This window comes from Lepus europaeus, chromosome X (assembly GCF_033115175.1).
Source record: "Lepus europaeus isolate LE1 chromosome X, mLepTim1.pri, whole genome shotgun sequence".
In the NCBI taxonomy this organism is placed as follows: Eukaryota; Metazoa; Chordata; class Mammalia; order Lagomorpha; family Leporidae; genus Lepus; species Lepus europaeus.
In genome coordinates this window covers 68,165,271-68,186,273 of record NC_084850.1, presented here as the reverse complement: position 1 = coordinate 68,186,273, position 21,003 = coordinate 68,165,271, and the positions used below count along the sequence as shown (strand labels likewise).

The 21,003-nt window shown below is 34.3% G+C and overlaps 1 protein-coding gene across 4 annotated transcripts in view; it reads left to right on the top strand.

Annotated features, from left to right (window-relative positions):
• RPS6KA6 (ribosomal protein S6 kinase A6) overlaps positions 1-21,003 on the top strand; it is a 152,429-nt gene that overhangs the window by 93,436 nt on the left and 37,990 nt on the right. For all 4 annotated transcript variants that reach the window (XM_062183246.1, XM_062183244.1, XM_062183243.1 and 1 more), the window contains 9 exons: positions 1,953-2,011; positions 4,415-4,517; positions 5,127-5,257; positions 5,638-5,760; positions 6,266-6,355; positions 7,059-7,217; positions 11,155-11,316; positions 17,816-17,892; positions 19,892-20,009. In XM_062183246.1, coding sequence (XP_062039230.1) covers positions 1,953-2,011; positions 4,415-4,517; positions 5,127-5,257; positions 5,638-5,760; positions 6,266-6,355; positions 7,059-7,217; positions 11,155-11,316; positions 17,816-17,892; positions 19,892-20,009 — 1,022 coding nt within the window. The remainder of the gene's footprint in view (positions 1-1,952; positions 2,012-4,414; positions 4,518-5,126; positions 5,258-5,637; positions 5,761-6,265; positions 6,356-7,058; positions 7,218-11,154; positions 11,317-17,815; positions 17,893-19,891; positions 20,010-21,003) is intronic.

Here is a 21,003-nt window from a genome sequence, read left to right as displayed (position 1 = left end):
GATTCATGGAATTCTACTTTGTAGAGATTATTCTTTCAGATATTTGAAGATAATTATTTTGTCCTTTCAAATAATCTTAAAAGTAAATACTCATATTATGTCTATTAACTGCTTATTGTTTGACCACTTTCTTGTAGTCTTACCCTGGTTTTAGATGTGATTCTACTATCCTATTAATCCACTTGTATTAAAATTTCAGTCAGTTTATTCCTTTGTACTTTTTGATACAGCATATAAATACAAGGTCATAAGTTGAATTATTAAGAAAATTCACTTACATTTTAATATCGGGGCTGGTGAGGCATAGTGGTTTAAGCTGCTGCTTTATAATGCTGGTATCCCACACTGGAGTGCCATTTTGAGTCCTGGCTATTCTGTTTCTGATCCAGCTTCCTACTATTGTGCCTGGGAAGGAAGGCAGCACAAGATAGCCCAAGTACTTGGGCCCCTGCTACTCATATAGGAGATCCAATGGAGTCCCTGGCTCCTGGCTTTGGCCCAAACTAAACCTGGCTGTTGTGGCCACTTGAGGAATGAACCAACAAATGGAAGATTTCTCTCTCTCCCCCACTGTCTATTTCTCTCTCTCTCTCTCTCTCTGTGTGTGTGTGTTGCTCTGCTTTTCAAATAAAGAACTAAATGAATCTTCAAAAAGATTTGACATGGGAGACACTATAGTATTTTATGATATCCTGAGTAGTTCAATATGAACATCAGTTTTTCGTGTTTCTATAGGAATTTTAGGGTTATTTTTTCTAGATCTGAGGAGAATGTCCTTGGTATTTTGATTCGGATCACATTGAATATGTAAATTGCTTTCCAAAGTATGGACATTTTGATAATATTAATTCTTCCAATCCAAGAACATGGAATTTTTTTCTATTTTTAGTGTCTTCTTATATTTCTTTCTTTAATGTTTTGTACTTTTCATCATAGTAATCATTGACCTCCTTGGTTAAATTTATTCCGAGGTATTTAATTTTTTTGTAGCTATTTTGAATGGGATTGATCTTAGAAGTTCTTTCTCAGCCATGGCATTGTCTGGGTATACAGAGGCTATTGATTTTTGTGTGTAAATTTTATGTCCTGCCTCTTTACCAAACTCTTTTATGAGTTCCAATAATCTCTTAGTGGAGTCTTTTGGATCTCATATATATAGAATTGTCATCTGTGAATAGGGATAGTTTGACTTCTTCCTTTCCAATTTTATGCCTTTGATTTATTTTCTTGCCTAATGGCTCTGGCTAAACTTCTAGGATTATATTAAATAGTAAGAGAGAGTGGGCATCCTTGTCTGTTTCTGGATCTTAGAAGGGGATGCTTCCAACTTTCCCACATTGAGAAAGATGCTGGCTCTGGGTTTGTCATAAATTGCCTTGATTGTTTTGAGGAATGCTCCTGGTATACTCAATTTGCTTAAGGTTTTCATCATGAAAGGATGTTGTATTTTATCAAATGTTTTCTCTGCATCTGTTGAAATAATCATATGATTTTTATTCTTCAGTTTGTTAATGTAATGTATCACATTTATTGATTTGTAAATGTTGAACCATCCCTGCATACCAGGGATAAAACCCACTGGGTCCAAGTGAATGATCTTTCTGTGTGTTTTTGGATTCGATTGCCTATTATTTTGTTGAGGATTTTTGTGTCTATGTTCATCAGGGGTATTGGTCTATAGTTCTCTTTCTCTGTTGTATCTTTTTCTGGTTAAGAAAGTAATATGATGCTGGCTTTATAGAAGGAATTTGGGAGAATTCCTTCTCTTTCAATTCTTTTTCAAATTCTAAAACTAAAGGACTAATTAACAAAGTGTCAAACAAGAAATCATAGACTTTTCACTTGGAGGAACCTATAGGATGTGTGCATTCCTGTTTATAGATGGCAGCCTGGAAGCCAGGTAGCAAGATGAAAAAAAATTATACCAATAAAATATTATTTCCGTTTTTTAGGTTCAGAAGGAGTTGAAGAAATAAAAAGACACCTTTTTTTTGCAAATATTGACTGGAATGTAAGTTGAGTAGAAAATTTGTTATTGAATATATTAAAATGAGCAGAAACCTGAAGAGTAAATGGTAATATATGGATTTTTCTGCTAATTTTAATCCATTTGTTTTATTTTAAGTGTGAGATTTTTATTTATAGGTGCAGCACATCACGTCAGTTACCTTGTACCAGAAAATATGTAGAAAACTAGTAATTATTATTCTCGTTTTTTATCTGTTAAGTATGGTTAATATTATGCCCCATTCTATGTTGAGCAGTGAAGAGCAGGAAGAGAATGAGGAAAGCATATGTGTGATAAGCATATTCTTATAGGAAATTTATTATAAAGAGTCTAAGATGTTATTTAATTTCAATGTTGTTTGTTATGTGTTAGAATAAACTAAATTTATTAAGAAGTGGGTGTCTTTCTGTGTATTTCAGTAAATGTTGAGAGTACATGAAAACTGAAACACTGCAAAATTCTACCAAGTCTTGTATGGGATTTTCTTAGTTGCTATTCTCAGACTAATGGGCTTTTCTTAATAGAGCTTATCTTTTTGTTGTTTGTTTTATATTACAGCTTTATATATTTTGTGTGTTCATCATCGTAGTTAAACATTTTCAGTTACCTAGTTCTGATTGGTATTGAAATTTTTTTCAAAAGTATAAAATTCTATTTTGATTTTGAGGGCGCAGCAGAGAACTGCTATTTACTGATCAAATTATTTCATCTGGCTTGTATAACGAGTTTTAGTAGACAGTATTTTATTTTTTATGATTATAAAGCTGTAATATGGCTTAAACCATTGCTCAATACCCTAAAAAGGTGGGCATGACGCATAGGAGCCTCCCCTTTGTCAAATCTGTGTACATCTCTCTTTGTGTCCTTGTATCCTTTTTTCATTTTTTCCAAATGCTTTGCTTTTCTTCCTTTCCCCTTATCTAGATAAATGAGAAATAATTTTTCCATCATTGCTATATCTAAACCACTTACGGTCATTGTTTTATTTAAAATAACAAATTATATACTTATTTAACTTACTAATTTATTGCACTTATTTAAATAAATTAAAATTTTTAATTAATTCCCTCTTAATTTTTCCCTACTATGGGGAGATTTAAAAATGTAGGTGTCTACATTGTATATTTTCTGTGTCTTTCAAAAGTGTAGATTTTAGTGAGTTAGATTTTTAGACAAGACTAAATTTTTGAATGCCATGGTAGGAGCCCAAAACAATATCTTTATATTTTTATTCAAAAATATTTTAAAATGAAATACGAAATACTTTAAAAAGTTGATGGTTTAGCGTGGTTGTTAAGATGCCCACATCCCATATCGGAGTACCTGAGATCTACTGTTCCCTACTTCTGTTCCTTTCTCTGACTTCCTGATAATACACACCTTGGGAGGGAGTAGTGATGCTCAAGTAATGTAACTCCTGCCACCCATGTGGGAAGCCTGAATAATCTTCCCTGGACATTGTGGGCATTTGGAGAGTAAAACAGCATATAGGACCTTTCTCTCTCTCTGCCTTTCAAATAAATAAGAAAATAAGTAAATCAAGTATATCAAAATTTCTCCCTTTTTCTCTCGGCTTTCAAATAAAATTTAATTTAAAAATCTTGAAAGTTGGAATTTAAAGACAGGTTTATTTTGGTGCAAAAGTCCAGTCACAGTTTTTTTTTTTTTAAATAATGCATTATTGTCTTTGAAAAATCTTTGAAAATTCCTTTGTATACTTCTTAAGATCAGTCTATTGGTTTTTAAACTCTTGAACATCATTTTTGCATGGGAACATTGTGATATAGTTTATATGTTTATAATACCAGTTAGAATTCAGATCAGTTTTTGGTAGCCAAAACTGAACATCATTATTCCTTATGAATGCAGTTTGTATCATTGCTGTGTTTCCTGGCCTCGTTAGAATTTGGACATTGTCTCAGATTTTTAGAATTTGGATAGCAGATATCTGAAGCATATTGAAATTTATTTTATGATATTGTGAGTCTTCTTAAAGATTGCATGTTATATTCTGCTTTCCCTTAAAAATTACTCATTGAATATTTTATCTGAAAAGCTTAGGACCCACAAGTGCTTTGGCTTTTGGATATTGGAATATTTGTATATATAAAATGATATATATTGGGAAGACACCCAGGTCAAAACAAAATTAATTGGTTTCATATATACCTTACATATATAGCCTGAAGTTCATTTTATACCGTATTTATAGTGTACCTGTGTTTTGACTGCAGCCCATCAACATGCCATCAGGTGTGGAATTTTCCACTTTTGATATCTTGTCAACGTTCAAAAAATTTCATATTTTGGAGCACTTTGAATTTTGAATTTTTGGATTATGGATGTTCAGTATGTTTAATAGTTTTTCAATCATTAATATTTTTTGGTGTTCCCTGTTACTTCTAGAAATTATATAAAAGAGAAGTTCAACCTCCTTTCAAACCTGCTTCTGGAAAACCAGATGATACTTTTTGTTTTGATCCTGAATTTACTGCAAAAACACCTAAAGGTAATGTGTGTTTATGTTTAAAATCAGAGCTCTTATTCCAGTAGGTGGTTAAAACAATTAACTTTTTTCCTAAGAGAAAACTAAAAGAATGGCAGGTTTGCAGAGGATTGGTTTGCTTTTTCTGGAATTGTGGATCCTATATATACTATTGCCTGAGCATCTGTCAAGTAGAGGCTTTAAATGTGAACTGTTTATCAGAGAAGCAGGAACTAGGATAAAGAGTAGTTAGATTATTTTTTTCCTGTTTTATAAGTTCGTTGACATTCTAATGATTTTCAGGGCAGGGAACAAAATATGAAAATTATTACTCTGACACTTATGGTTTCAAATTTAATGTGGTTTTACTTCTAGTGGCATCAGTTTTATACAGTCATTCAGCAGATGGTGAATGACTGCTATGTACTGAATAATAAGGATGCAGTAGTGGACAGAACAGAAAGAAATTACTAATCATATGGAGCATGGATACTAATGGTGGGAGACAGTGTATAATAAATCAAATATATATTGTATGGTGACATTTAATGATTTATTCTGTATTTGATTACTGACATTGTATATCATAGATTTTTGTGTAGTTCTAATTAAATATAATTATTTTGAAATTAGATTCTCCTGGTTTACCAGCCAGTGCAAATGCTCATCAACTCTTCAAAGGATTCAGCTTTGTTGCAACGTCTATTGCAGAAGAATATAAAATAACTCCTATCACAAGTGCAAATGTATTACCAATTGTTCAGGTGAATTCCACTTAAGCACGTTTGGGGATAATTATTTCTTTCAGTTATTTCTAATAGATTTTCAGTAGCTTTTTAAAAAGTGATTTTTACTTTATATGTTTTGGAAAAAAGGAGTAGTAACTTTAATTATATTTATGTGGTCTGTTTTGACAAGAAAATATTTGGGCAGTTTATAAGCTATCAATTTATTATACTGACCTTGGAGATCCAGAAAGCCTACAATTTAGGATTGGCTCATAATTGCCATAAACCATTTATAAATATTGACAAAAATTTAGAATGGTTTTTTTAAAATTCAAGAGAAATATATATTTAGGATAAAATAGAAAATGTGAAAATGTCATTATCTTTAGTATTTTAATTTTTATAAAAAAAAACAGATAAATGGAAATGCTGCACAATTTGGTGAAGTGTATGAATTGAAAGAGGATATTGGTGTTGGCTCCTATTCCATTTGCAAGCGATGTGTACATAAAACTACCAACATGGAATTTGCAGTGAAGGTATTGTCTCCGAGCCTAATTTTAATTTGTTTTTTATGTATTTAATTTAAAGTACAGGTTAATGTATTTTCAATGGTGATGGGAAAGATATGATGGGGAAGAACTCTAAGATTTAATATTTTCGTTTTAAGACTTAATATTTTCATTTCGAGTTTCTTTTCAAGGCTTTGTTTTAGAGGATCAGTGTATTAAATGAATTTGTTGCTTTTGAATGGTTTCTCTTTAATGTAATATGTTAAAATTGACCAACTGTGAGAATTACAATCACATTCAGATCACATTATCATGCAGTACAATTTTAGTGATTTGGAACATAATGTTAAAGTACTCTTGTTTATTTTTTCTATTAAGTTTGTTATAAGAAATTGTTAAACATTCAAATAATGAGGTAAGCATTGTTTTTTGAGCTTTTAAGTATTTGTTTAATGTATAACCATATTTAAATCATTTATAGATAAAGAAAATAATTTTTTGTTGTCTGAGACTTTTCTCTTCTTGGTCTTAGATCATTGACAAAAGTAAACGAGACCCCTCAGAAGAAATTGAGATTCTGATGCGCTATGGACAGCATCCAAACATTATTACTTTAAAGGATGTAGGTATTTTTAAATCTGGGTGTCAGTTAACCTGCTGAAGTTATGACTTGGAACTTTATCTTACTTGTTGCATTTGATTCTGTGGTATTTTTAATTTCATGCCACAAAATCTCAACATCCTAAAATTTGCCAATGCAGCTTTTTCCTGCAATTCTGTGTGTATATATGTGTGAGTGTATGTGTATATGTGATAGATAAATATATAATCTCATATATCCTGACCCTGCATGAAAAGGGTGTAAATATTCCTCTTATTTAATCTCCTTCCTATACATATTAATTAACAAACATTTCAGATACTATATCAGATAATGGACTTAGAGGAGGTATTAAATAACAAATAATATATTTATTTCAGAAAGAAGGTCACTGTTAGAGAAGTAAAGTAGCTATAATACAGTAAAAATGATACTGATGTCATTTGAGAGGCACAGAATTCTATTTTTTTATTTATGTCTTTTGATGGACTATAACCTATATCTTTGAAATTTAATAAAAATGTATGTTGAGCATGATCTTCCAGGACATGTAGGAGATTAACTGATTCAACCTTCAATATAGCCTTACTATATTAGTAGTAAAGGAAAAATGCCTTCGTTTAAATATGAGATCTTGACTGGAAAGGCAAAATGAATATATTTTGAACATTTTAGAATTGTAAATTTTTAAATAATTATGTTTTGAAAATATCTTCTTTTTTAGGTCTTTGATGATGGTAGATACATATACCTTGTTACAGATTTGATGAAAGGAGGAGAACTCCTGGATCGTATTCTCAAACAAAAAAGTTTCTCAGAACAGGAAGCTAGCGATGTACTGTATGTAATAACTAAGACAGTTGACTATCTTCATTGTCAAGGAGTAAGTTGTAATTGTATTCTTTCTTTTGCTTCTGGGACTTATATCTTAATAAAATTATATATAGGAGATGATGCCATCTGTAATGAATTGCTTTTTCTTTCATTTATGTATTTTCTTAGGGAATGTCCTAATAAAGCTATTAATATAGTAAAAGCTATGGAATCAGGAAATTGGCTAATGCTTTATTTATTCCCTCTGCCTGGTGGCCCTGGCCTAGTGGTGTATTAGTTTTACTACACTTGATCTTAGATAAAAGCCAAGGAGCGATTGTGGCATATTAGTTTTAAAAGTGGTTTGAATTATTTTAATGTATCTAACCTTGAGTTGGAAACTACTAAACCTAATCAAACTTCAAAATGAAGCATAAAAGTATTATCTAAGGACATATTGTGGGTATTATTCAAACTATATATAAAGACTGTAAAACTTTTTAAGACATTCTTCATTTGAAAAATTTAACACAGGTTTTATTCCTGTGTAGCAATAACTTGGTTGCTGTCAATCAGCCTTTCCCAGTCCCTCCTGCACTACTTCCCTCCTCAGTCTCTGGTAACTACAATTGTATTTTTAGCTTCCATGAGATCATCCATAGTTTTGGTCAGATTCCTCATAGGAGTGAGATCATGTGATATTTGTCTTTTTGTGCTTAGCTTATTTCACTTAACATAATAACCTCCAGTTCCATTGTGTTGTTGCAAATGACAAGATTTCATCCCTTTTTATGGCTGAGGAATATTTCATTACATATATGTACTACATTTTTTGTATCCATTCATTGGTTGATAATGCACTTAGATCATTTCTGCTTCCTGGCTGTTGTGGATAGTGCTAATAATAATGGGAGTAGAGATGTCTCTTCAACAGCTGGATTTCATTTCTCTTGGATATATATACAGAAATGAGATGGCTATATCATATGGTAGTTATGTTCATGGTTTCTTGAGAAACCTCTGTAGAATTTTTCACAATGAGTATATTATTTTACATTCCCACCAACAGTATGCAAGGTTTCCTTTTTCTCCACATTCTTTTCAACACTTGTTTTTTTGTCTTTTTACAAAATATTTATTTGAAAGGTAGAGCTTCAGAGAGAGAGAGAGAGAGAGGCATCTTCTATCTGCTGGTTGGCTCTCTTGATGGTTGCAACAGCTAGCTGTGGGCCAGGCTGAAGCCAGGAACCAGGAACTCTATCCAGGTCTCTCACACGTGCGACAGCAGCCCAAGTGCTGGGGCCATCATACACTGCCTTCCCAGGTGCATTAGCAGGAAGCTGGGTCAGCAGTAGAGCAGCCAGAACTTGAGCTGGTTACTCATATCGGATGTTGGCATTGCCAGCTCAGTGCATGTCTTTTTTTTTTTTTTTGTCTTTTCAATAATGGCCAGTCTTACTAGAATGTGGTTATATTGCATTGTGGTTTTAATTTGCATTTCCCTGATGATTTTTGATGCTGAGCATTTTTTTATGTACCTGTTATCCATTCATATGTCTTGCTTTTGTTTTGATAATTGTCTGTTTAGACCTATTGTCCATTTTCTAATGAGCTTATTTGATGACTATAAATCTTGACCCTTGGCAACTCCCCTCCCTCAATTATAGTAAGAAATTTTAATTCTAAAAATATAAATTATTGGCCAGCGCCGTGGCTCACTTGGCTAATCCTCCACCTGAGGCACTGGCACCCCGGGTTCTAGTCCTGGTTGGGGCGCCGGATTCTGTCCCGGTTGCTCCTCTTCCAGTCCAGCTCTCTGCTGTGGCCCGGGAGTACAGTGGAGGACGGCCCAGGTTCTTGGGCCCTGCACCCACATGGGAGACCAGGAGGAAGAACCTGGCTCCTGGCTTCGGATCAGTGCGGCACGCCGGCCTTAGCGGCCACTTGGGAATGAACCAACGGAAGGAAGACCTTTCTCTCTGTCTCTCTCTCACTGTCTAACTCTGCCTGTCCAAAAAGATGTAAATTATTAATATAATATATTTTGTGGTAGAGGGGCAGGTTTGTTATTTCACTTACTTCAAAATGAAGGCAAATTAAATGAGTTTCAAAAGTCAGTTGTATGTATAGCTTTAGAAGGTAACAAAGGTAAAAAAAATTAAAAAAAATTAAGTTTGAATCAGTTGTAGTAGTGCAGACATACCCTCTTAACTATAGATATTTAAAAAAACAACAGTTCAGATTTGACACAATGAAAATTCTGTGGTCCCTTCTTAAAATTAATAGAAATTAACTTAATTTTTGTTGTGATATAATAGAATACATTCTCAGTTTTTTCAAATAAATTTTACAATTAACAAAATAATAGTTTTATGATGATTTAGTTCCTTAATTATCTTTGTCAGTTTTTTAATGTAAAGGATAACTAGATTTTTTGAGCATAGAATAAGCATTTCTTCCTTTTTTTAAATAATTATTTATTTTATTTTAAAGAGTTAGAGAGAGAGAGAGAGAGAGAGAGAGAGAGAATCTTCCATCCACTGATTCACTCCCCAGTTGGCCGCAACAGCCAGAGCTATGCCAATCCAAAGCCAGGAGCCAAGAACTTCTTCCGGGTCTCCCATGCGGCTGCAGGGCCCAAGGACTTGCACCACCTTCTACTGCTTTCCCAGGCCATAGCAGAGAGCTATGGAAGTGGAGCAGCCAGGACTCAAACCAGCGCCCATATAGGATGCCGGTACTGTAGGCAATGGCTTTACCTGCTGCGCCACAGCGGCAGCCCCAGCATTTCTTCTTGATTTACTTTATAAAGCTTCAGGTTTTATCAATTAAATAAATTGATAACAGAGGCATATTGACCGTTTCTACATGCCAGGCACTGTAAAAGGTGTTGGAGATTCATACATGAGTTAAAATGTGATCCTTGTCCTTAAAGAACTTTCAATGTAATAAACTGCTTATAATGGTAAAGCTAGATGAAATAAAGTGGACAGTAGTAACAGGAAAATCATCAGAGAAGAAATTTCAGAATTCTGTTGGTTCTTCTTCATTCTTTCTGTTTTTCTGCTAAGAGTTCCGATTTTTCTGCTAAGAGGTTCATGTATTGAAAGCATGTTTTGTTTTACTTCATTGATGATAGTTCCAATAATCACTTTAAAACCCTTGTTAGTTCCAGTGTGATTCATCTCAGTCAGAATTAATTGGTTTTCTTTTCCTTGAGACTGTTTCTTTTTTTAGGTTATTTTTATAAAAATCAGATAATTTTGGATTATATCATACTCTGATATTAAGTTATGGTAATTTTTATTCTGGTACTTTTCTCTAGTGGTGATTATTATTTCCTTTGAAACTGAAAGCTGTTGTTCAGACAGCTGTCTGGTCTCTATTAATATTTTTGTCTTTATATCAACTGTTTTGACTCGCTTCAACACACTTCTGATTCAGGGGTCAGTTTTTGCTCTTTATGTTTAGTATGCCCCCTCTTAGCATTCAGTTTCCCAAAATCTGTTTTCTGGTAATCCAAGGACAGGAACATACAGATTGTTCCACATGTGTTTTCACTATCACTATGCACCATAGTGACTATACAACTCGAACTAAAAGCCACAGATGTGGGAACCTACTTGTATAGATCACTGTGTTCCTTCCTTCAGCTAAATGTTGTGTTCCTCACCAGTTTATCTGTTGCTGTTCATTCTCCAGTACCTTCAGGTTTTTTAATTATGTCCATGTTTTACAGTTGTTCACCTTGGGATGAGTTGTTTAGTAGAGTCTTAGTGTACAAAAGTGGAGCTGAGTGTTGGGTTTGGATATTTAAAACAGGAGCATCTATCTGATAGAAATACAATTTCTGGTGTATACTTCAGACTGTTAAGGTTGGAGAAAAAAACATTTTCAGGTTTTTGTGATTGAGGAAGTTTCTTTTGCTGGAAATAGTATTAGAATGTTTTACTTCACAGATATTTAGTTAACTATAGAAATGTGATACTTTTTATTTTATGTTCAAGGTTGTTCATCGTGATCTTAAACCTAGTAATATTTTATACATGGATGAATCAGCCAATGCAGATTCAATTAGGATCTGTGATTTTGGGTTTGCAAAACAACTTCGAGGAGAAAATGGACTTCTCTTAACTCCATGCTACACTGCAAACTTTGTAGCACCTGAGGTATTTTTTTAACTTCAGTATTTGTCTTTAATCTTCTTCTTCAGTTGGGTGTATATGATGTCATGTATATATTATGGTAGACAGGTAAAAGCTGATTTATCTTGTCCTCTCGCAACTATAAATCAGTGAATTTTGATAAACCCTAATATTAATTTTGAATTAGTGACTATCATATAAAACTAACCTGAATGTAATAATCAGACTATTATGTTACATTAAGCCATATTCTAGTTTCAGCATCATACCAGTTTAGAACTAGAAGGTATGGTAAAGCTAACCACAAAACTTGAACATATTATTGCATATTCTAAATGAGGAAACTGAAGTGCAAAGTACTTACGTGACTTTTTCAAAATCCAGTATTCACTTAGTAAAAAAGTAAGATACATTTTCAGATAAATTAGTTTGTACTGAATACGAGATAATTTATATCATTATGCATAGCATGCATATATGGCTGTGGCATCTTTCTTTTTAGGATATTTTGACTCTTCGGAAAATTAGCCTTACAGGTGTTTTTATGAACAGAGAGGGTCTTTTTAATGGCAAATAACATTGTACATAGATCTTAGGGGGAAGAGTCAGGAAATGTGAGGCCAGAGAGGCTGTGGGAGTGAAGATTACACATTTGGGAAATTCCAGTAATCAATTCTGGCTATGGGAAAGAAGCTTTGACAGTACCTACTTTCATAGCTGTGAGTGTTAACTTGTTGAAAAATCTATCAGGGATGTCATTGACCATTGTAAATTCTTTGTAAGTTTTGTTTTCATGTTAGGAACTGTGCTTATATGAGAGTACTTCAGAAAGTTCATGGAAAATGCATATTATGAAAAAAATCTATGCATGGATTTCAAAATTTAGTGCATCAAAATAAACTTAGCTTTTTTATTTGAGAAGTAGAAAGAGTAGAGAAATGATCTCCCATTTGCCATATATTATCCAAATGCCGGCAATGGCCAGCATTGGGCCAAGTCAAAGCTGGGAACCAGGAACCCATTCAAGGTCTCTTGGCTGGTGGCAGGAAAAACTGCTTGAGCCATCACCACTGCCTCCAGTGGTTGGATTTGCTGAAAGCTGGAGTCAGGACCTGGGAATCAAATCCAGGTACTGCTGTATGGAATGCAGGCATCCCAACTGTTTGACCAAATGTCCACTCCCTAAATTCATCTTTTAATTCTATTTTCATTGAACTTTTTGAAGTACCCTTATAATGCTAATGGGTAATTCTAATCAATAAAAATTACCTTATGTTCAGAACAAATCAAGATATGTTAAACTCTTCAGGTTTGAAAAATTGGATTTGCCAAATCAGAGAAGAGGCAGAGTAAAATGATTTGAAGATTTTTATCACACATGCATATTTTGAATTTTATGTTTATATGAAATACTGGCCCTTTCATGGTAACATTACACATTAGACGTAAAACAAGCTGTTTGTATGTTATGATCAATGAAACTTTATTTATTTGAAAGGTCAAGGGGTTGGGACAGACAGAAGTCTGTTTATTCCCAAAAAGACCACAATATTTGGGGCTGGGCCAAGCCAAAGCCAGGAACCAGGAACTCAATCCACATCTCCCATGTGGGTGGCAGGGGCCCAGCCCCTTGAACCATCGTCCATTGCCTCCCAGCGCATGAATCAGTAGGAAGCTAGAAGTGGGAGCAGAGCCAGGACCTTTACCCAGGCACTCTGACGGGGTGTGGGTATCTCAAGTGGTGGCCCAACCACTGTGCCAAATGCCTGTTTCCTGAATCTATGTTTTAAAGTAAGTTGTAGAAAATTTTTCTAATGAAAATAAACATAGAAAGTGACTTTCTAATAATAATAAATTCTTACTTTAAAATTTACTAAATTTTGCTCTAAGATAGTGATACTGAGGAAAAAATGACAACTGATTTTTTAAAAAGATTTATTTATTTATTTGAAAGTCAGAGTTATACAGACAAAGAAGAAGAGACAGAGAGGGGCGGGATCTTCCATCTGCGGTTCATTCCCCAGTTGGCCGCAATGGCCGGAGGTGTGCCAATCCGAAGCCAGGAGCCAGGAGCTTCTTCTGGGTCTCCCACATGGGTGCAGGGGCCCAAGGACTTGGGCCATCTTCTGTTGCTTTCCCAGGCCATAGCGGAGAGCTGGATGGAAGTGGAGCAGCCGGGATTTGAACTGGCACCCATATGGGATGGCAGCACTGCAGGTGGCAGCTTTACCTGCTACGTCACAGTGCCGGCCCCTGGCATATGCTTTATACCTGTCTTATGGGCCTTTTATAGGATATATAAATATTTTCTCTTTCAAAAAGTATGCACTGGGGCCTGCACTGTGGCGTAGTAAGCTAAGCCTCTGCCTGAGGTGCCGGCATCCCATGTGGGCACTGGTTCGAGTTCCAGCTGCTCCTCTTCCAATCAAGCTCTCTGCTTATGGCCTGGGAAAGCAGTGGAAGATGGCCAAAGTGATTGGGCCCCTGCACTCATGTCGGGGACCTGGAAGAAACTACTGACTCCTGGCTCGGATTGGCCCAGATCCGGCTGTTAGGGCCATTTGGGGAGTCAACCAGTGGGTGGAAAACTTTTCTCTCTGTCTCTCTCTCTCTCTCGCTATGTAACTTTGCCTCTTAAATAAATAAATATTTTTAAAAGAAATTATGCATTTATCTAGTCTGTATTTTAATGAAATTCAGAGTAGTTTATCTACATGTTTTTGTGTTGTAACATGCAGTACTGTATTTACCATAATAAAAATTGAGACATATCATCCAATAAGAAGTTATTGTACTGCTTCCCAAGAGTGTGATAACAGTTTGGACATAAAAATATTAGCCTTTCTAGGAGACTTCAGTGGTTTTATAGGATAGGAGGACAGAATAGTTGAGATTGGGGCTCTTCTGTTAAACATACAATATGTGCTCATCTTAAATATTCTAACAGGTTTATGCAGTATACATCACAACAGAGCATAGAATAACCATTTTTATGGGCAATTTCTTACTACTGACTTACTCTTCTGGACCAAGACCCATTGGTATTATGGAATCTTCTCATTGTAAACAAGTTAGGGGTGAATGTGTCCCAAATGAACAACTCAAAACACACATTAAAATGAAAAATATACAGTGTGTCAGTACTTAGATTAATGGCTAGGTAAATATTTTTAGGTTAATCATTATGTAAACATCTTTGAATGAATGCAGATACAGAGAGTAGAATACAAGCCATTAATTTTTTTTTGTCCTAACAGACTTTCATTGTAGTCAGACACTTTGACCATTGTAATAGTGAAGGTTTTCAGGTGGGAATGTGGAGACCACTTCTTCATAATTAGAACCTAGACTAACGTTAGCTAGTACTTGTATTTTCAAAATGCTTAGAAAATTTTTAGTATCAAATTCTTAAGCCCCTGCTAATAATCAGTATATACATATACATATATATATACTATATGTGTGTGTGTGTGTGTGTGTGTATAAATTGTTGTGAATGAATCACAGAAGACATTTTTGGTAAAGGTTCTAAAATTTCAGATCCTGTCAAAAGATATTAATGAAGTATATAAAATGTATTCTGTTTGAAACTAGGATCAGAAAGATTCTAGTATCCATATAGACACTTCAGTAGATAATAGCATTTGTGGGACTATCCATTCATTATTTCATCACAGTGCATAAAGAATCCTTGTTGGCTAAAAGATCTGCTGATTATTTTTTTTTCTTATTTATTTATTTATTTATTTATTTATTTTTATTTGACAGATAGTGAGAGAGAGAGACAGAGAGAAAGGTCTTCCTTCCGTTGGTTCATTCCCCAAATGGCCGCTATGGTCGGCGCTGCGCTGATCCAAAGCCGGGAGCCACGTGCTTCCTCCCGGTCTCCCATGGGGATGCAGGGGCCCAAGCACCTGGGCCATCCTCTACTGCCCTCCTGGGCCACAGCAGAGAACTGGACTGGAAGAGGAGCAGACGGGACCAGAACCCGGTGCCCATATGGGATGCCGGCGCCGCTGGTGGAGGATTAACCAAGTGAGCCACGGCGCTGGCCCCCAGAGATCTGCTGATTATTTATAATTTTAGCTAAACAAAAAGAGGGGATATTCACTGACATTTTAGGATATGCATCATTTTGATCAACCTGTTAAGGTTTACTCAGTAGATATGCTTTTCTACTAATGTTGCAAAAGTTAATATATCTCTAAATCTATCTTATACTTTTATAAAGGCAAATACATTGTTATATTATTCAACTAATACTTAATGTCTACTGAGGTATAAGAATGTTCCTGAATTAATGGCATTTACAATAAAGTTGAAAAATCTTTTGCCTGCAGCTCTTGATGAAGTCATTTTCAAGTTATCCTGCTTTGTCTGGGTTTGAGCTGTCATATGTTTTGCCCTAAATATGAGTTAATTTGAACTTCAGATCAAAGATAATGGGAATCTCTGTGTATTTTACTTTTTGTTGATTTGGGATGCCAAATTAGAAGGTTAGGTCTTTGACTAATTTAATTGTGACTTCTGTCTTCTTTGTAAACAACCTGATGCAAGTAAAAAATTTTGTAAGATGGCCTCTGTACTATACTCTTTCATTCATCCCATCGCTCTGCCTTTTTTGTGTGTGTTTGTATGTGACTTTATGTTCTCACTATTATAGGGGAGTGAGAGCTAGCTCTAGAACAAAAGTGGACAACCTCCTCTTTATCCATGTAAAATATGTTTAAGTGTAAGGTAAATCTAAAACAAGTTTTTCATGATTGCCGCTAATTAAGCAATGTGATACCTCCTGTGCAACTCTGTTCTCATAACTAATAAGGTTATGGAAATGTGAAATACTCATATCTGATTCACTCACTAACCCTTACCTATCCAACTATTTCGTAAGCAGTGGCCCTAAACATTGGCTGTGCATTGTGTCAGGGAACCAGAGAAAACATGGCTATACCCAGAAATGAAAGCGGTAATGAGAAAAGGAAAGAAGAGGGGAATAAAACAGTAAGGTTTATATTTTCCTAGAGTATAAAAGCTTAGGTTTACTGTACTATGCATAGAACAGCTGTACCTCATTTATTAGGGCCATTGTATTCTCTGCTTGTATTGATTCTATAAGCCAGTTATATATATATATATATATATATATATATATATATATATTTCAACATTTATTTTAGTTTATTTGTAAGTCAGAATTACAGAGATTGGGAGAGAGAGAGAGAGAGCTTCCATTTGCTGGTTCACTTCCCAGATAGGAGTGAGGCGCTTCTTTCAGTTCTCCCAGGTGGGTTGCAGGTGCCCAAACACTTGGACCATCTTCTGCTGCTTTTCCCCATTAGTGCGGAGCTAGATTGGAAATGGAACAATAGGGACATGAATTGGTGCTGATATAAGATGCTGGCATTGCAGGCAGTGGCTTTACATGCTATGCCACAATCTTGGACCCTACGTATGGTTTTTGATATCCTCTTTAGCGTCTCAATTCTGCACATGTGTATCTTAATAAATATACTTTGACTAGGAAGAAAATTATACCTTGAATTTTAAGTTAGTATATAGTCATTATTAATTTGTGGCAGTTGTGAAAGCCAAACATTAATATTTTTAGCCTTCTATAAATGAAATGGCCATGCCGGGTATTTTATGCAATACCCAATGTTAATGCATTAATAATGTTTCTACTTTGTTCCTATGCCTAGAGGTTTTAAGTGGGTTTGTTCTTCCAAATGAAAAAAAAAAAGGCCTCATTTCATCTCTTTATTTTTTCAAGCAAACTCTATTAACTCATAGAGAAATCTCACATGAATAAAGATATTTGATTGTTATTAACATTGGCTCTAAGAGCAAAATACCAGCCAACTGCATTGTTATATGAAAAATTCATGAGGCTTTTCAGAATTTATTAAATGTGCCTTTGTGATCCGGAAATATACCGCTGTTTTCAAGATATCAGCCTTGTATGTAAAATATAAATTTGTTTTGCTTTCCTGAGATCATACGTTATCCTACCATTGTGTGTATAGTAAGCAGGCAGTTATAGATATTAAAAGCACAGGGTCTAGAGTAATGCCTGCTGTACTACTTAACTAGTGTTGTGATGTTGGGCAAGTTACTTAATATTCACCTCAATTTCCTTTTATTTAAAATTGAAATATAATAATGTAAACTTTATAAATAGAGTCAGTATCAGAATTAAAAGCCTTAGTATTTTTTATAGTATATATTAAATACTCTGTACATGTTAATCTGGTTTCCTCAGAGGACTAGTGAAAGTTGATTGAGGTAAAGGATCATGTTAACAAAATTTTTTGCATTGTCCATGTTACTTAATCATCATATAATAATACCTGTTTATTCAGTGTATGCTAATTGCAGAAGACATAATCTTTAACATTAAATGACAAAAATGAGGTAGGTTTTTTTATTGTGAACATTTGAAAGAATATTAGAATCAAAGCAGTTTTATTTTAGATGAGAAAATTGAGTTTAGACTGAATAATACCACATTGTATTTCTTTCTTAGGTTCTTATGCAACAGGGATATGATGCTGCTTGTGATATTTGGAGTTTAGGGGTCCTTTTTTACACGATGTTGGCTGGGTAAGAAACATATATTCTCAAAAGTACTGACATCATTTTTTTTAAATTTCACTAACATTTCTTCATCTAGAAAGAGGACAGATGAAAATAAACTTAAGGAAGATGCTATTAACATTTCCAAATATTATATATTTTTGCTTATCAAATGAAAAAACAAAGTAAGGTATGAAATGAAGTAGTATTAAGTTATAGTAGTTAAAAGATAGTTTTCAACTGATACTACTTTAAAATATACATTTTTTTTTACATTGAGTGAAGTACTTTTTGAAAATGTTTACTTGATCAGACCTTAATTTTATGTTTCAGCAGGAATTTGCCCACTGACCTTGTTGGTATTAACTTTTTTAACTTGAATTTTGGCTCTCTTAGCAATATAGATTTAGTAACATTGTACTTTATAACAAATTTAAGTGGTAACAATACTAAACTACAGTAACATAATTTCCTTCCTCTGAAAGATAAAGATACATTCAAAACAAATGTATAACAATTGGACTATGTTAATATCAGTAATTTACAAATAATGCAAGTGCTATTTTACTTTTAATAATTAGTAGTACTTCTAGTTAGAAATGAAAATTTAGGGTAGAACTTATTCTAACAGACTTATGACAGAGAAAAAGGCCAGATTTAGCAAGTAATTATAATATACTTGGGTGTGATTTTTAGGTTTGTGTGTGATTATTTATTTGCAAGGCAGAGTTACAGAGAGAGAGGGAGAGAAAGAGATCTTACATCAACTGGTTCATTCCCCAAAATGGCCATAACAGCCAGGTTGAAGCCAGGAGCCAGGAACATCATGTGCGTCTCCCCCGTGGGTGGCAAGGGCCCAAGCACTTGGGCCATTTTCCACTTCTTTCCCAGGCACATTATCAGGGAGCTGGATTGGAAGTGGAGCAGCTGGGGCTCAAACCAGCACTCATATGGGATGCCAGCATTGCAAGTGGTAACTTAACTCACTGTGCCACAATGCCAGCCCCAGGTGTGATGTTTTAAGAGTATATTTAGTATAATTCAAATATATTTGACATATCAACTTGTTATAAAAATGGTGACACATTGTTTACTGACTTCATGGTAATTATATATGTTAGTATATTTTCCTGTGCATTACAAGACAATTACAAACTAATGCAGACTAGTTATAAACCGAAGTTACTACTGAACTTAAAGGTAAAATTCACATATTAAATGCAGTCTGTGTAATACAATTTCTAGCTTGTTGCTTTCAAGTATTTTGACAAAAAAAGTAATTGTGAGTGTATTTGTGTTTTAGTGTTATCTTAATTTACTTGTTACATGAGGGAATTAAGACATTAACACAATAATGTATCTTTTTCATACTTTGAACCGTAAGTTGCTCTTCGCATTCCAAAATTTAAATAGCAATTTCAGTTCCATCTATAAAAATGGCACAAAATTGATCCCCTTTTGTCATTCTATAACTAATTTTGAAAAACTTTGAACTCTATATATTTGTCTTTCTATGAGTATTGATCTACATAATTATTTCAGTGACTATGGAGTTTCTTATTGCATTAATATAACTATTTAACCAACCAATTTTTGTGAATATTAATTAAAGTATTAACTTTATTTGGATGATAATACTGATAAAATATTAATAAGATGAACCAATACACTAAAATATTATTATAATTATGTAAGGTCAACATTTTCTTCATAGTAAATATATTTGTTTGCTAACTTATGCCTGAAAGAAAATGTATTTTATTGTGCTCTGGTTTTAAGACCATAGATTTACTTCATTGATTAACTGATTAAGATAAAAGAAAAGGGTATCCATTTTATTAAATAATATACTAGGATTAAATCTGTTGTTTGTAATATGAAATTTGATGTTAACGGTGAAGGGAAATATTGGATATTCTTAAGTAGTATGATAAATATTGGCATGTAGTCTGCTATTCTTTGGTTTCAGTTGTATTTAATATGTATGTTAGCCTCTGATGTATATTAAAATCTATTTTATTAATAGCTACACTCCATTTGCTAATGGCCCCAATGATACTCCTGAAGAGATACTACTGCGTATAGGCAATGGAAAGTTCTCCTTGAGTGGTGGAAACTGGGATGGTATTTCAGATGGAGCAAAGGTATAAATTATAAATATATTTTGTTTTGTTGTATGCATGTTAAATTCCTAAAAATCTTTGAGTTTTAATCTGGTGTATATTTGTAGAGTATCTCATGGTGTCATATGCCAACATTTGTTTTTAATTAAATAAGCTTACATTGATGTGTTGGTTTTTTTAAAGAATTTTAAAAATTTATTTATTTGAAAGGCAGAGACAGAGACAGATAGAGATCTTCCATCTGCTGCTTCACTTCCCAAATGCCCTTGACATCTAGGAAGATGGGCCAGGCTGAAGCCAGGAGGTGGGCTCCTGTGTAGATGGCAGGAACAAAACTACTGGAGCCATCATCTGCTGCCTCACAGGGTGCACATTAACAGGAAGCTAGAATCAGGAGCAAAACCGAGACTTGAACCCAGACACTCCAATATAGGAGGCAAGCATCCCAACCTGCATTTGAACTGCTGCACCAAATGCCTGCCTCTCTCAATAACCAAGGTGCAAAAGTGACGTTGTTTTCCTGACGTGCTTCTCAGCCTCCTTCCTTTCTTGTAAGTTTATGTGTGTGCGACAGATATAAAACCGGTTACTATTTTAAACCAAAACCAAAAGTGCAAATCTGGGGAAAAATACATATTTAAAGTTTATTTCTAGATTTAGTGTGATTTTTTGCATGTTTTTAAGCACAGAAATTGAGTGTTAATTATGTAGACAATTTTTACAGTGTAACTTGCTTTTAGTGTATTGGCTTCTGATTACTACAACAAGATACCTATAACAAGCTACTTACAAGGAAGTAAGTTTATTTTGACTCATTGTTTTAGAACATCATAGTTCTAGATCAGGTGGGCACCATTTGTTCAAATATATTGTGGCCAGAGGATGGCCGTGTCAGAAAAAGAGCGGAAGAATGATTGTATGGTGAGCCAGAAAGCAGAGGAAGAGAGTGTTAGCTTGGCTCAGGGTTTTATAATCAGACCTCTCACAAGAAGTGCCCTCTAGGGGCACATCCCTA